This window comes from Carcharodon carcharias, chromosome 16, assembly GCF_017639515.1.
Source record: "Carcharodon carcharias isolate sCarCar2 chromosome 16, sCarCar2.pri, whole genome shotgun sequence".
Lineage (NCBI taxonomy): Eukaryota > Metazoa > Chordata > Chondrichthyes > Lamniformes > Lamnidae > Carcharodon > Carcharodon carcharias.
In genome coordinates, this window is record NC_054482.1 from 8624856 (window position 1) to 8641133 (window position 16278).

General features: G+C 41.0%; 1 protein-coding gene across 1 annotated transcript in view; it reads left to right on the forward strand.

Moving 5' to 3' along the window:
• The first annotated feature begins 4822 nt into the window (after window positions 1-4822).
• Window positions 4823-16278, forward strand: part of LOC121289376 (protein AKNAD1-like) — a 33131-nt gene continuing 21675 nt past the window's right edge. Inside the window, exons 1-3 of the mRNA XM_041208754.1 lie at window positions 4823-5088; window positions 10588-11048; window positions 14079-15409. Coding sequence (XP_041064688.1) covers window positions 10715-11048; window positions 14079-15409 — 1665 coding nt within the window. The 5' untranslated portion in view covers window positions 4823-5088; window positions 10588-10714. The remainder of the gene's footprint in view (window positions 5089-10587; window positions 11049-14078; window positions 15410-16278) is intronic.

A 16278-nucleotide genomic window follows, 5' to 3' on the forward strand; every position in this document is an offset into this window, starting at 1 on the left:
AGGCCGTGAAATTACCCATAGGCTTAGCACCATGCTTAGTGATTAGTTATTAATCTGCAAAATATTACATATGTCTAGGGTAGGAACAGTCATTTTTTCTGTTTCATCCATTTTTTCCTCAAAATTATACCACTTTTAAAAAAACAACATTCTTTGACTATGGGTGTTGCCATCAAGGTCAGCATTCCAAGTTGCCCTTGAGAATGTAGTGGTGAGTCGCCTTGTTGAAGTGCTGAAGCCTATGTAGCAAAGGCACTCCTACAGTGCTGTTAGCTAGTTCCAGGATTTGACCAAGTAATAATGAAGAAACTGCAATATATATCCAAGGATATGGGTGACCTGGAGAGGAACTTGGAGGTGATGATGGTGGAGGTTATGAGTTTGGGAGATGGATCTGAGGAGGAGATTAGTAGGCAGACAACACACACCCTGAACTTTTGCAATGATTTAGCACTGAGGAAGAATACCCTGATGTAAGAATCCACCAATGAAATTTAAAAAAAAAATGATTGCACCTTCCTTGAAATGCTTGGTTATAGATTATTGGCCAGAGGGAACATATGATGACTGGTGTAGGGATAAAATTTTTAGGTTTTGATAGTGAAAGCAGGTTTGGTCCATCATGTTATTATGGGGCAAATGGATGTCATAGAGGCCAACAGGACTTTTCATGTAAGGGCTGTTTTTAAGTGAAAGTTAGTGTATTGGTCCTTGCTATTTCAGTCCACTAGGCCATATATCAGTGAAATGGCTTCTCTTCTACTTTATTGCCCTCCTCTTATTCTCTGCAGGAATGGGTACAGATTCACCTTCCACCCTTTCTGGCTGCATGGCTTTTCTAACGTCAAAGTTATACAGAATGAACCAGAAGTAAATGATCATTGATAATTTTCTAGGCTATACAGCAGGACCTAAGCTAATCAGAGATCTCAAGTTATAGTGACAATTTTTTACCAAAGCCAGATAAATAGAGTTGAGGTCCAGATTAGCCATAATCTAATTGAATGGTGGATTGGATTGAGAGATTGAATGATTTACTGCTGTTTGTATGTTTCTATGTAATCTGTTCAGATGTCAAGACTGAGTTCCCAAGAGTGGGAGCCTCATTTGTGGCACTGCTGTTACCATGGAGGTACTTTACAGAAAAATTGCAAACTATCAGATGGACATATCAAATAGCATGGTATTCACTGGATTAATTTGATGTGGATTTTATTCGGTTTTGTGTCCATTTTATGTTGGCATTATTATGTGGAGGATGAAATTCAAATTGAAGGAACAGGGACAGATTTATTTAAAAGTCTTTTGCAGTTGATAAGCAGGAAATGTTATGGTCAGTTTCCGTTATAAAACAAACTTACATAACCTGCATTCAGTTATTGAATATGAGTTTCATTCTGTGCACTTAAGTTCCTAAACAAAACAACTTGGTGATCACCTCTATCTTCCCAGTGGATGAGATGATATACTTTCTATCAAGAGGTACAAGTTTCATCTACATTAATACATAAACTATCCTACATAAATTACAACAAACTAAATATGGTTTGTTCCATGTCGTAATGTAAAATTATGCACGGCTGCTTGTATCATTTTCAACACAAAACAAATGTAACGTTTTATCTGCATTTAATTCACTGGATAAGAACACAAGATACAATATTGTAACAGAGGCTGAACTGCATGTTCTTAGGATAACAAGGTTATATGGCAATATTGTAGTATGTTGAGCTGATTTGTGCACAACAGAGCCCATCCAGACTCTGAAGAAGAATCATACGGATTTCCAGCATCTGCAGTATTTTGCTTCCATGCAGGGATGTACTGGTTAACCAAAAATGTATTTTAAAACACTATTAAATTATGTCTTGTCAGTGCCTTATGAGGGAATGATTAATATTTATTGAAATGACAATTGGAATGAACTGTCCCAGTGAGTGGAGATTAGGAATAAAAATAGAAAATGCTGGAAAAACTCAGCAGATCTGGCAGCATCTGTGGAGAAAGAAACAGTTAACGTTAAGTGGAAATTAGAATATAGTCTCTAAATATTGGGTTGACACCAACAATTTATAGCATGGAACTCTTTAGAACTGGCAATACTGCACCATTTTAAAAATAATCTGACTTTCAGCAAGGAGCACAAATTAGAAGTACAGCTATATTACCAACTCTCTGACTCACTTTTCTTACAAGTCTGGTTCCCTATTGAAAGTGCAGCATTGTAGAATCATCGCTTATGTGAACAAAGCATTCAGCTATTCTGAATAGAAAAAAATTCATAATTGTTTATCTTGGAATTCTAGAAAGGTAAGATTACATTGGGAAAATATACATGAGTTCCATACCCATTTCTTCTGATAGTAGAATCTGAACTGTGTCACATTTCAATAATTCTGTTTGCAGCTTACCAAGCTTTGATTTGTATTTACATATATTACTGTACTATCTCTATTTGCCTTTTTAGGGGTTCAAGCATTAAGATACATTTTCCTTTGGGAATAAAGTCCATCAAAAAAGGAAACACAAGTAAACCAACGGGCAATCCTGGTCTTTATCATCATCTGCTTCAAAATTTGTTACTAGTACAAATGTTAAAAGACTGAAATGCCAATAAACAAAAATAAGTTTTTTAAAATAAAATCTCATTAAATGCTTGTCTAATGCTAAAGACCCGTGTGTGTACTTTGTTTAATGGAATGAAATGTGCAGAATAATGCAAAGGAAATTCTAAAAGAAAATGCAAGAATAAACTATGATTGGGAATCAAATATTAAGTCTGTATTTCATTCATGCCACACAAGTGCCAGGTAACAAGAGAGAATCGAACCATTGCCCCTTGACATTCAATGGTATTACCATTGCTGAATCCCCCACTATCAACATCCTGGGGATTACTATCGACCAGAAACTGAACTCGACCAGCCATGTAAGTATTGTGGCTACAAGAGCAGATCAGAGGTTAGGATTCCTGCGGCGGGTAACAGACTTCCTGATTCCCCAAAGCCTGTCCACCTTCTACAAGGCACAAGTCAGGAGTGTGATGGAATACTCTCCACTTGCCTGGATGAGTGCAACTCTTAGCAACACTCAAGAAGCTTGACACCATCCAGAACAAAACAACCCGCTTGATTGGCATCCATCCACAAACATTCACTTCCTCCACTACCGACGCACAGTGGCAGTAGTATGTACCATTTACAAGATGCACGGCAGGAACTCACCAAGGCTCCTTAGCACCTTCCAAACCCATGACTGCTACCATCTAGAAGGACAACGGCAACAGATGCATGTGAACAACACCACCTGCAATTCCTCTTCAAGCCACACACCATCCTGGCTTGGAAATATATCGCCGTTCCTTCACTGCTACTGGGTCAAAATTCTTGAGCTCTCTCCCTAACAGCGCTTGGATGTACCTACGCCATATGGACTATAGTGTTCAAGAAAGCAGCTCACCACCACCTTCTCAAGGGCAATTAGGCATAAGCAATAAATGATGGCCTAGCCAGTGATGCCCACATCCCATGAATGAATTTTTAAAATCCTTAACTTAAACAGACTTGCAACCATGTCTGTGGCTATTAGGTCAACCATGATCTAATTAAATGGCAGAGCAGGTCCCAGGGTTTGATTCACCCAATTCTGTTCCTAATTTGGAAAGTATAGTTTATGATTCATGTGGCCATTTGGTCTTTAACAGTAAAGTTACACTCAATGCCAGGCAACCAACATGGTGCGTCCCATGATTTGGTGGTTACATCTATAGAAATTCACAAACTGTAAATGGCGTAAGCTGTTTAGTAGAGGGCAATAAGAACAGAACGCAAAAATGCAGATGCTGGAAATCCAAAACAGAAACAGCAGGAAATGGATGAGGCAGCATCATCAAAAGAACACGAGTCAGTTGAATTCCTTAGAATTGAAAATATTAGATAGTAATAATCCCCATTTCACACTTCTCAAACAGCTATGTACTGCATAACTAGTAGAAGAAAATGAAAATGTGAGCAAACTGAACTAAGTGTAAAGTGAATAGCTTTCTAAATTTCTGCAGAAAACGTTTGCGGATCTAGATTGCTGCCCTCCTGACATGATCCTCCCTTCCAGATCTGACTCTATTTGTCGAATGCCTCGTTTACAGGTGATTATGGTTCTTGCGAGGCTAGCACTTGCTTAGGAATGTGGTTGAAGGTCACCAAGCGTGAAACTGGTTGCAGACCTATTCCAGCCCAGAGTGGTGCTTACTTTTCCAATTGGGTAAGAGTGGCATAGTTGGCACTTGAAACCCAAACAAGCACCTTTTCATCCAAGTGTCCAGATCGTTGTCATGTAGGATAAAAAAAAAAATTTAGAAAGGAAGTACCGAAAATACTCAGCAGGTCGGGCAGCATCTGCAGAAAGAGAAAGCGAGTTACAACTTTTCAGGTCGACGACCTTTCATCGGGACTCCTTTTAAGAGCCATCGCTCTGGACGCAAGCGGAGTTTTGAACAAACCTGAGACTGGGTTTAAAAAAAACAAGAAACCGGATCCGGTTGAATTGGAGCAGGAAACCTTTCCGTACAGTCACCCCAAACTGAGCTGCTGGCCCCCTTCCTCCCGCCGGGGCCGCTGCTTCCACGTCACCGTAACAACAAGGAGCAAACCCCGCCCCGCCAAACCCTCCCTCCCTCCCTCCCTCCCCCCGCCCCCCTCCAAGCCGAGCCCCCTCGATTCAAATTTGAGCCAATGGGAGAGCACGGGGATCGCTCATCTGCCTAATTTATGTAACCGCCGCCGAGGGCTGAGCGAGCTCCGCGGGGAGTACCAGCGTCCCAACTGTAAAACTTGTCCAGAAAGCCCGGCCCGGGGAGTGAGCGCGTGAGCAGCAGCAGCAGCAGCAGCACCAGCACCAGCACCGGGAGGATTTAAAAGCTTAGGACAGAACGAGGCTTCTCTCAGTCAGTCAGTCAGTCCGGTCAGTCACGGGGGTGTGAGTGGGTGGGGGTGGCGGGGGGGGAAAGACTGAGTTGATGAAAGGATCAAAGCTGCAATCTCCACCGGCTTCGCCAGTCAGTTCAAACACGGCGCCTTCTTCACTCGTTAAGTAAGTGGGCAAGATCGTAGAAGGGTCGAGAGGACACTCACTATTTTAAACTTGCCACCACCCCCCACGCTTGCCGCTGTTATAATAATAACAATAATAACAACCACTTGTCCCGGGACCCGCTAAAGTGACCGACCGTCACAGACAGCACCGGGGAGTGGAAATCCAGCTTATATTTCACCCCTTTCCTATTTCTACTCAAGTTCTGTCGAAGGGTCATGAGGACTCGAAACGTCAACTCTTTTCTGCCAGACCTGCTGAGTTTTTTTTTTCCCAGGTAAATCCTGTTTTTGTAGTGGAAATTTAGTTGCGTCTTGTGCCCCCACCCCGCCCCCGGGACGACGCGTGGAATTGGGGGCGTAAAGCAGAGCCCGTACCATCCCCCCACCCACCCCACTCCCCACCGTGGAGGAAACGGCTGCGAGTTCGTCCCGTTCCGCAAGTGTGTCTTTTTTTTAACGCTTCGTCCAAATTTCCATGCTTTTTTTTTTAACGCCAGCAGGTCAACCCCCTCGGACCAGCTGGACTGGGATCTTGCTGGATCGGGGCAGCTGGTGTCAGTTAAGACTCTTCCCTGCACCCTTCAGCCCAAAAGCTTTTGCGCCCTAACTGGTTCGATCTGTGAGCTGGTAACGTCGCAGTGGGGGGGGGGGGGGTGGGGGGGGGGTTAGAATTTCAGGCTACGCAGATTACGTCGATCCCAGGGGGCAGGCAGTGCTGTAGAACCCTACCTTTATGGGCTTGCACAACTTTTTTTTTGGTGGGGGGGGGGGGGGGGGGTAGTCTAGAACCAAAGGTCTGAAAACAAGGGGGGTTAATCATGTAGCATTGAGACGAGCAGAAATTTCTTCATTCAAAGAGTTGCGGATCACTGGATTTTTGTACCCCAAAGGGATGTTGGGGATGCTCAGTTGCTGATTATGGTCGGGGCAGAGATCCATATATCTTCAGACACCAGGGGAATTAAGGAATAGGGAGCTAGCCCGGCAACGTAGAATGGAGGTGGAAAATAACCATGATGGAAAAGAATGGTGAAGCGGGCTCAATGGGCCGAATGGACTACTCTTCCTCTTGCTCCTATGGTTATACTCTTTAATAATAAATGATGCGCAGGTAGCATCCCACAGTGCCGCCTGCCCCTGCTGAACCGACATAGGAGCGATGTAAATCGACCCACCAATGTCTGCCGATTGGTAGCTCGTGTCATTTTGCTAGTCTACTTGCATGTTAATACCGGCCTGCGTTGTTACTTTGTTAGTGTAACCATTGATCTGTCCCCATGCTGCACATGCAAGTTTACTGCTGTTACAACTGGTTCGAAACAGGTGTAAAATTTAAGATCAGAAATTTAAGTCAGGATTTTCTGCTCCAGTTTGCGGCAGACGTCATAGGGGGCGGGAGCAGAAAATATTAAGAAATTGCTAAAATCTGTTTCATGGCATTGTAAAACCAGTTTGCGATCGTCCTCTCCACCTGTCAATGGCGGGCCGCATTTCCTGCCACCACACCTCAGGAAGCTAATTTCAATAAATCAGAATCTCATTATAAGCCCTGCTCACCGGAATCACACTGGATGATGAGCTCAATCACGCCGCCGTGTTTCACAACTGTACATAAGCGACGTGCACCAGGCAATCTGCACTTCGCTCAGGACTTTGAGGTTTGTTTGCCTCCCATGCTTCAGGCTACTTGTAGTCGTCAGTGCCAGACTTCGCAGGCAGCACCACATCACCTTTAGTTGGGGGGGCTCATAGGCAAGTCTTTACCTACCAGACCAGCTGTAAGACGGGGGGGCTTTTTAATGGCTGCAGGACTAGGGCTTGCTCGGGGAAGGGGGAGAAGTTGCCTTGGGCAAGGGAAGATGCTGCAGGGTGAGGACTGTACTGGGGAAGGGGGGTATCCCAGATTGTGTGTGGGGGGCACTTGTTGATCTGTGCAAGTGGTCTCAAGATGGTGAGGGCCAAGGAGGCAGTCTCCAGAAGAGATAAGGCCAAATGGAGATTTAATGGTATGTGTATGAGAGAGTGAGTGGTGATGTCCCTTGAGCTGGAAGTGAGTGAGATGCCAGTGACTGTGTAATGGCTTTGTGAATTTGTGTGTTTAGAGTGATGACTAACCCTGGCGGCACAGATGAGATCATTCATCCTCTTTCTGCACTGGACGGCCAACCTCTTCTGTGCGGCGTTGGCACTGATCACCACTGCCACTGCCTCCCAAGCCACAGTGATGAGATTGCTGGACCTCCTGCAGCCAGAGTGGGGTAGAGGACATCATAGCGGGCCTCCAAAAGGCATTCCAGTGATGGGTCACTGAACTCTTCTTGGCTTTTGGGGCCATGTCTTCACTGGAGCAATCCTGGTCTGCAAGCATTGAGAACTGTGCGTGTGGCTGCAATTTAGATATGGCACCCGGAGTAAGGTAACGGCCTGGCAGGTGATCCAAAGGCCACCTGCCAACGATTTACCATGTTTCCTGTAGCTGCATAATTAATGAGACAGGAAGCAGATGATACGGCGCAAAAACCTGCTCTTGCAGCTGGTGAGAAAATGTCTTTTTTCAAGAACACCACTGCACCTCATGCAATTCAGGGAAAAATCCAGCCTTATGCACAGCAGGAAACAGTCATTTTCCTTGTGCTTTGAGTAATTTAAAGTATATAAACCCTCATTTAGACCTATACTATTTCAAGTTTCTTTGAATGCGTTTTATGATGTCGGGATAGATCGTGTTTAAACTGTGCAAAACTTTCATGATTACATGTTCTTAAAGAGGCTGTAATTAATGTGGTGGATGGCTTAGAAAAAGGCTTGGAATATATGGTGTGCATCCAGAGAAATTGTCAGGTGCTGACTGTAAATGCCCGTTTTTATATTCCCTGTGCGACATTGGCAGGAAATTTGAGAGTAAATAGCCATTGATAAAATGGGGTGTACGAATAAGGGGAAATTTTGCATGCAACTTTCAAATTCGTTCTTTCTAGCAATCCCTCGAAACGAAGAGGACGCATGCCATGAAACCCATGGCAAGAACCTGCGTCTGGATCTTGAAACTGTTGCGCTGTGGCTACCACATGGTTCTGGCTGACTAGGAAACTCTCCTTGCTCTTACCACTTGCCTAAGGCATAATCTGAAGGATAAACAGATTGATAATCAACTTGTTTGGTTACTTTACAAACACATCTGTGGCCATCAAGTTCTGGGGTAAGTCTCAAACACAGATCTTCTGGCTCAGAGGCAAGGATGCTACTCACTGCGCTACAAGACCTCCTTGTAACTTCCCAGTTACATCATCACAGGAAATTCCACCCCACCTGATCTTTATAGTAGAGCAGTGTTTAGTGCAGTTGGAAAAATAAAAATGAAATCCAACTTCCAGCAATGCTGCAGCACCATTCAGTATGGCCTGACCAAGTGTCAACGCTTAGTTTTAATACTAGAGGTTGGAATTTAGCAAGCAAATATTTCAAATTAAAACATTCTTTTCTGACAGTTTCAACCAGAACACTTGTGAGATATGGTAGCTGAATACTTTTGTACCAAATCTAAGATCATTCATGACCTTTCTGAACATCAGTGCCACTTCCTGAAATTAGCCTGGATGATCATTAGCCTTTAATGTAGAATTAGGTAGATGCTATAATATGAAAACTGGCTGTTAACCGAGTCCACATTGGTGTTTATCCACACAGTAGTTCTAATTCTATCTGCAGCCTTGTTCCCATATCACTTTGTTCCCCTTTCCTTCAACCATAGACGCAACTTTTGACAAAATAATTGTAGGAATACTAGGAGTATATACCCATACACATGCCAGAAAGGATGAGTAAAGACCAACTGATCCATTGAGCCTGTCTCATCTGGGCATGTTTGTAATGTTGCTGGTGGTTGTAATGTATGTAATATATATGTATACGTGTGTGTGTGTGTGTGTGTGTGTGTGTGTGTGTGTGTGTATATATATTTTGACCAAACAGCATTAAATTTGCATCCAGTTGATGTTAAAGTACTGTTACTATTCGTGCCAATTAAAATTATTCAACATGGTGGTCATCTGTATACCTACATTGTTTTACTGTGTGCAATAATCAACAAATGGCAATGGTCAACATATGGCAACCACTAATACCACATTCAGATTACTATACAAAAAGAGATAACTTACTGACTGAAACTGATCCTTCAATAGTTTCCAAGTCACGAAAGCAAATGAAGGAAAGCCTTATTTGAATAAATGCACTCACAATGTCACATTAATATATTTAAAATGATTAGATCGCCTCCAAAGTTGCAACTATTCATACTGTTTTAGTATGCTTTCATACTGTTTTAATTAGCGTCCTTACTTATTAATGAAAAGTGTGTGGATAGATGATATGGGGAATTAAAAGAAGAAGATGCCATTTTTGTGCATTATTAATAGCAATTTCCTTTACCACCCTGTACATTTAACATAGTTTATCTGATTTAATTTATATTTACAAATTTTAAACATAAGAAATTTACAAATGAAGTTTCAACCTATCAGCTTGTATAAGTTGGACAAGAAATAGGCTCTCCTTCCTCCTCATACTTATTCTTCTTCTGAACAATCTCATGAGAAACTACTGTAATTATCCTTTCAGTTGTTCTGTTCTACACCCAGGAAAGTTCTCTCGGATCCTTTACACACTAGCACTGCAAAGTATAATCCCACTTGGTTAATTATTAATTGACAAGCAAGAAAGCATCTGACTTATTGAAATTATTTATTACTACAGTAATGACCACAGAAACACCCTGCATTATATAATACAGTTTTTAAAATTGAAAAACATCCCAAGGTGCTCACTTTGTTTATTCATGTCTTAGTTTTTGTAAATGGTGAGTGAAAAGTCAAAAAGCATGCTTATGTGTAGTTCAGCTTCCCTCTTGACAAGCTGTATCCTGCGCATGTAATACCTATTCACGTTTTTTATTTACTTTCACTTATTTATGGGTTTTACTGAGCCAGGTCAAAGGGACTGTGGGTTGGCATTTTAAATATGTTCATGAGGCAGGAAGCCTTGGATTTAACCCACTTTTCAGCTTTGACTGTGGTCAGCCAGGTTTCCCAGGCCTCAGGAAATCTAACAGCTACAGCAAGGTAGTATCTGGGTGGGCAAAAAGCAAATGCCTTCACAGCATTCCTTGTAGGCCAGGAAGAGCACATGTGCTTCTTCTTGGCACCACCTGTCCCCCCACAAGCTGTTTATGAAATTGATATGGCGATAAACATACTTGAAGGCATTTAATTACAGTGTTAAATTGCTTTAGTTGGCATATAAAAATGCCACATGGTTTGGTACGTAGTATTTGATACACAAATAATTGAAGTATATTTATATATATTTTTTTATGACTCTATACTGTACATTTTCCAAGAGAACATTTGACAAGTAACAATACATTTTTAAAGTAACTATGTTGAACTGTTATTCATAATAAACTCTGTATGATTTTCCTTTCTTCTTTCCTGCACAGATTATTCTAGTTCAGCAGTACCTATTTCAGACTTCACTGAATGCGAAGATTGTTATAAAGAAAACACGTATAATACTTGACATTTCTCTATTTGTGCTAATTTACCTATTTTTGCTGATTTGGGGAAATGGAATACTTCAAAGCAGATATAAAGCGTGATGTGACAAATGAATTGGATACAGATGACAGTGAAGACCTTTTAGAAAAAATGAATGATTATCAATTCACCAGATTTGTGGAGAACCGCTGCGTTAATTTGCAACAATCGAGCAACATCCTAGATGAGGACTGCATCAAACAAAGACCAGAGAATTCTTTAGTATGGGAAAAATCCTTTGAGCACAGTATATTTCTGGATGTGGATGATGATTTCAACTTAAATTTTAGTGAAGTATGTGATTCTTATGCTATCTTCCTTTCTCAGTCATCAGCAGAAGATGATAGCCTTAACATTACTGCAGGTTTGTAAATGTGATTATTTTTAATGTTTCTGTAAGATATTTCTCTTTCTAATGTTCTCAAAGGAAACAAAATATGTATAGGATATTGCTCTGATGGCAATCATGCACTTGTGCATTAATTCTACAACAGCCACGTTGTAAGTGAAAGGCCTTGTTTTGAATGTTTTGCATTCATTTGTCATTAATTTTTACAACACTACAGTGCCTTTCCTGGTTCCTGCATAAATAAGTGACTGGGTGGCTAAAACAACATGAAGTCTTCAAGATGTTTTATTTTCTTTCCCCCTTTCTTTCTGGACTACAGTACTCAAAATGCTGCATCTTAGGAAGGATAATAGGGAGTCCTGTGATTTTTATTTGTATGACTAACAATTTTGACCTCAGATTGCAAACGTAGTCTGTCTCTAAACTTCTGTAATGCTTAACTTAGTGTCAGAAAAGCCAGTTATGAAGGTTTTGAAACAAAAAGTTGAGGACTTAATTAAATAAACAACCACATGTTGTTGCAACAATTTGGACATTTTCCCTCCCATTCTTTATTCATGCTCAGAAAGCCCAGCAAGGCAGTTTCCATAGGTAGGTTTGTGGTGTAAAATGACGCACGGTGACATCGGGCAGAACTCCCAACGTCACCGCGCCCCATTTAAATTTTCAGGTAGGTGGGGGCGCAGCAAAATCAGCTGCACACCCACTGACCTGTCAATGGCCAATTGAAGCCATTGACAGAGTTAATTAAGTAATTAAAGGAACTGCCCGTCCATCCTTAACGTTGGCGGGCAGGCCAGGAGTCCCGGCAAAATTAGAAAAAGCAGGAAACCTCATCCATGGGTGGGATGAGGTTTCCTGTAGGTTTTTAAAAATTTTAATAAAGCTTTTGTAAAAATTATGGACATGTCCCAACTCATGTGGGGATGTTAGGAAAATTTTATTTTTCTATTTTTAGCTTTTTTACATTTACAGTCGATCTCCCTGAGGCTGCACTTAGCCTCAGGGAGATGAGTGCGCACTTTCGTGCGCATGCGTGAAAGAGCGCACTCTCGATTTTGGGACTCCCCCACCCACACAGGAAGCGCATAGCACTTCTGTGCGGATGTCACGCTGGGCGGGCCTTAATCGGCCTGCCCATGTAAAATGACGCCGCGCCCCCAATCGGGGGTACCGATCGGAAGTACACCTGTGTGCACCCGCCCTTCAACTTCGCCCCCGATGGGGGGGAAAACCTGCCCAATGAGTTACAGTGCTGTAAGATTAACAACAACTTGCATTTATATAACACTGTTAACATAGGAAAATGTGCCAAGGCATTTCACAAATGTAATCAGACAAAAATTGACACTGCACCACAGAAGGAGACATTGGGACAGGTGGTGATGCATTTGATCAAAGCAGTGGAGCCATTAAAACCTCCGTTCACATCAGCAGGACCGGAAGATTCTGCCAGCATGAGAGGCTGGGAACTTCCAGCCTAAGATAAGAATTTTAAAGTGGGAGCCAGTATAGGTGAGCAAGCACAGGGGTAATGGGTGTTCAGGTTAGGATACAGCAGCAGAGTTCAGACTGTTCAGATGAGCTCAGATTTGTGGACAGTGGAAGATGAAAGGGTGCCAGGAGAAGATTGGAATCGTTGAATGTGGAGGTAACAATAGCATGGATGAGGGTTTCAGTAGCAAGTGGCCTGATACCTTTCTGATTGCTGAACAGGCAGTGAAGTACAGCCATAGAACTGCTTTTCAGCATTTACACCACAATTGTAACAGTGCAGTGCAATATTGCACTGATGCTTTAGTTGTGGTATAAGTGCAGCCTGAAATGGCAGATCTAAAAATCATATATATAGCAATGATGTCATTTGGCATCTAACAGTTTGGCCTATAATTCACTGATTGAATTGAGTTATGCAAGTGCAAAAACCTTTGAATTAATGCCGTGGGATCTCTTATGTGCACTTGAGAGGGCAGACAATGCTTTGGTTTAACATGTCATCCAAAAGGCCACACCTCTGACAATGAAGCACTCTTCAGTTTAGCATGGGATTTGAACTCATAACCCTCTGCCTCAGAGGAAGGAGTGCAACCTGCTGAGCCACATCTGACACTAAAAGGTCAACAGATTAATCCGAACTAAATGTCCTAGTCTGTATCTACCTACACCACATAGACTGCAATGGTTCAAAAAGCGGCGAGGATGATTAGCTTTAGAAGGGCATTTAGGTATGAGCAATAAACATTGGCCTTGCCAAAGGCTGCCACATCCTAAGAACTAATAAAAACAAAGCACTTCTTGTCTTATGAACCTTGCTTGCTTTTGTCACGTTTGTTTCAACTTTTTTCCTATTATAAATATCTATGCTTACTGTAGGGAATGAAGAGTTGCAAGCAGGATTGACCTGAAACTCTAAACATGGTCTGAAAAGTCCCAAAGCATAGCGTGTGGATGTGCTGATATCTCTCATGAAATTTAAATATTGCAAGAGGAAAATTTCCTGCTCTCTCAAATTTTAAATTGAAGTGAAGTAAACTTTAGAAGCGCCCAGATACTACAGTGTACAATATAAAATTATAACTGGGAAGTTATTTTCTGGTTTTCATTTGATGATTAATTTCCTGAAAATATTAGCACAAATATAATATTAGATTGAAGATATCATCATTCAACTACTGTTTGGTGTGTGTGTGTGCTAGCATGCGCGTGGAGAGGACAAGAGAAAGGAGTTCAAATCTATAGCTTAAAGGCTAAAATGACAAATGGAAAAAGAAGGCATATTATTTCACTACTTTTTTGAACTTTGAGAATAAAGAGAAAATATGTATGAATCTTAATCAAAATAAGCTGTTATAATATTTATATAACTTCACAATAAACTTTACAACATTTAATAGGCGTTTCTAGTTGATTCGAACAAAGAATTTGATTAGATTCAGAACAATGTATGGCTTGGATTACTGATCAAGTTGAGTACTATGAAAATTAAAGAAGTTACTGAAAATGAAACATATTTTTATGATGACAATGTTTCTCTTTCTAAAATAGATGATATTGACAAGATTGAAAATGAATATGATGGCAGTGATGAGGATGAAATACAAACCACTGAAGAAATTGGATATGAACACAACCAAGATATCCATAGTCTTAGCTATTCAGACAAACATGATGAAACAAAAGATAATTTGGAAAGTAGTTTTCAAGACGACAAACTGCCAGAGATGGCTGGCAATACCACTGATGAGGAGCAGGAAGAGCTGCCATATGATGGTAACTTACAGAATGTTAGTGAACATCCTACAGATGAGAATCCTGATTTAGTTGATTACATGCCACCATTAACTAGACTTGTTTGTAACCAGTCAGGTCATGTGCCTGTTAGCAGGGTGATCCAAACTATCCCATTTACAGATCAAAGATCAACTGTAGAAAATTCATTCTTTCAACAAAAAGTACCTGACAATGAAATGAGTACAGACACTGAAGCTTCTAGCCATAGAAATAAAAGTGAACCTAATACCTTTTTGTCAGAGGATACAGCTGATATATTGGTATCCAAGCACGGAACTAAATTGGAAAATAGCTTGTCAGTTGAACACAATCAGCTTAATGATGGAAGATCGAACATTGCTGAATCACTCCTGCGTTACTTCTCTGAAGAAGACCTGGCACTTGGTTCAACTATGTACATTGACTCTGAGACTTTACCAGAAACCTCTTTCACGGATAGTATTGAGGAAACTGTAATTAAAAACCATATTTCATCAGTCGCCAGTAATGATTTACATATAAACATTAACAAATTTACAAAGTCAGAAACAGACCTTTCAAGGAAACAAGAGCTAGGTAGCAAATTTGCAAATGAAGAAAAAGTGTTAGAAGATGAAAATGATTCACACTACAGTAGCTCTGCTCAGGGGATCATGAAAAGTAATTGCACCTATGAACTGGAAAATTCATCAAAAATAGCACAGAAAGAGAACACAGAAGCACCGCTTAGTCTTGAAACAATATCAGAAATTGCTCAAAATCCTATGTTAAAAATGGGAAGAACAATTTCTTATAATGATATCAAATATGGTAGAGGGAAACAACATTATCCTCTGCCTGACTTTTCCAAAGTTGAACCCAAGGTCAAAATTCCCAAGAGGAATACTTCTAATAATCGTAATCCAGAAAAACCAATAATAAAAAAAACAAAATGTTCACCCAGCTCGCCAGAAAATTCCCATGCCATTCATAAATCAACTATTGATGTAGTACGAGAGATACTGGATAGCACACAATCTTCAGTAATTCTTACAAGATCAGAAGTGAATAACAAAAAACAATCTGTGGGAGCGAATCATACCCCAGAACTTTTTCAACAAATGCAGGTAATAAGAAGTTAGTGGCTTAAAAATTAATTTGTGCCTGAACCAGATACAGCGTACGTGCCCAGTGGGGCCAGGTGACAAGACCACAACTACAATCGGGCAATTCAGCAGCTATGAAGGGACCCGATCGGACAACTTGGATGGGGTGGTCTCTGTTTTTAATGTGAAGCCAGGGAAAACATTTCTGGCCTGGTTCCACAGTAGGTTAAGTAAGGTGGAGCATCCTGTGGTGGTTCACAGTCCAACTTTGCAAAAGGGACTAACGACAGTTTCAGGTGCCACCCTGGATGCTGAGCGAGCATCTGTAACTATCATGTTGGGCAATGCATAGCTTATACAGAATAATCATGTGCATGTCCTCCGCTATATTGGACCCTTAGGTACCCTTTTAATGCTTATAAAATGGGCACACTGCCATTGACCTTTATTTCCATTTCACCACTAGTTCTTTCACATTCTCCTAGTTTGACTTGCGTCAAGAGTCATGTTGAGAATGGAACAAAAACATAGGCTAGTAATCTGCTTCTATACTCGCCAGTGATTTTTCTTGACTGCTTGCTTTATTGGGCAAAAAATGTCAGTTAGTGAACAGAGAAACAGACAAGTGAAGAGGGTACTCAGTAGAGTGCATACTTCTGCCACGCTGTGTTAACTCAACTTTATTACAATTACAGAGTTCTTCCTTGAGGATTTTCCTAGCCTGATGCTGAAAAAATAAATAATTTTATTAAGAGATTTATTTCACTGCGGAGGCTTCAAGCCAATCTATATCCATCAACCTGCTCTGAAAACTTTGCTCACATTTTGAATGCCATGACAAATTCCACTACAGCATATGAGACAAGTCTTAACATGCTAAAACAATCAAC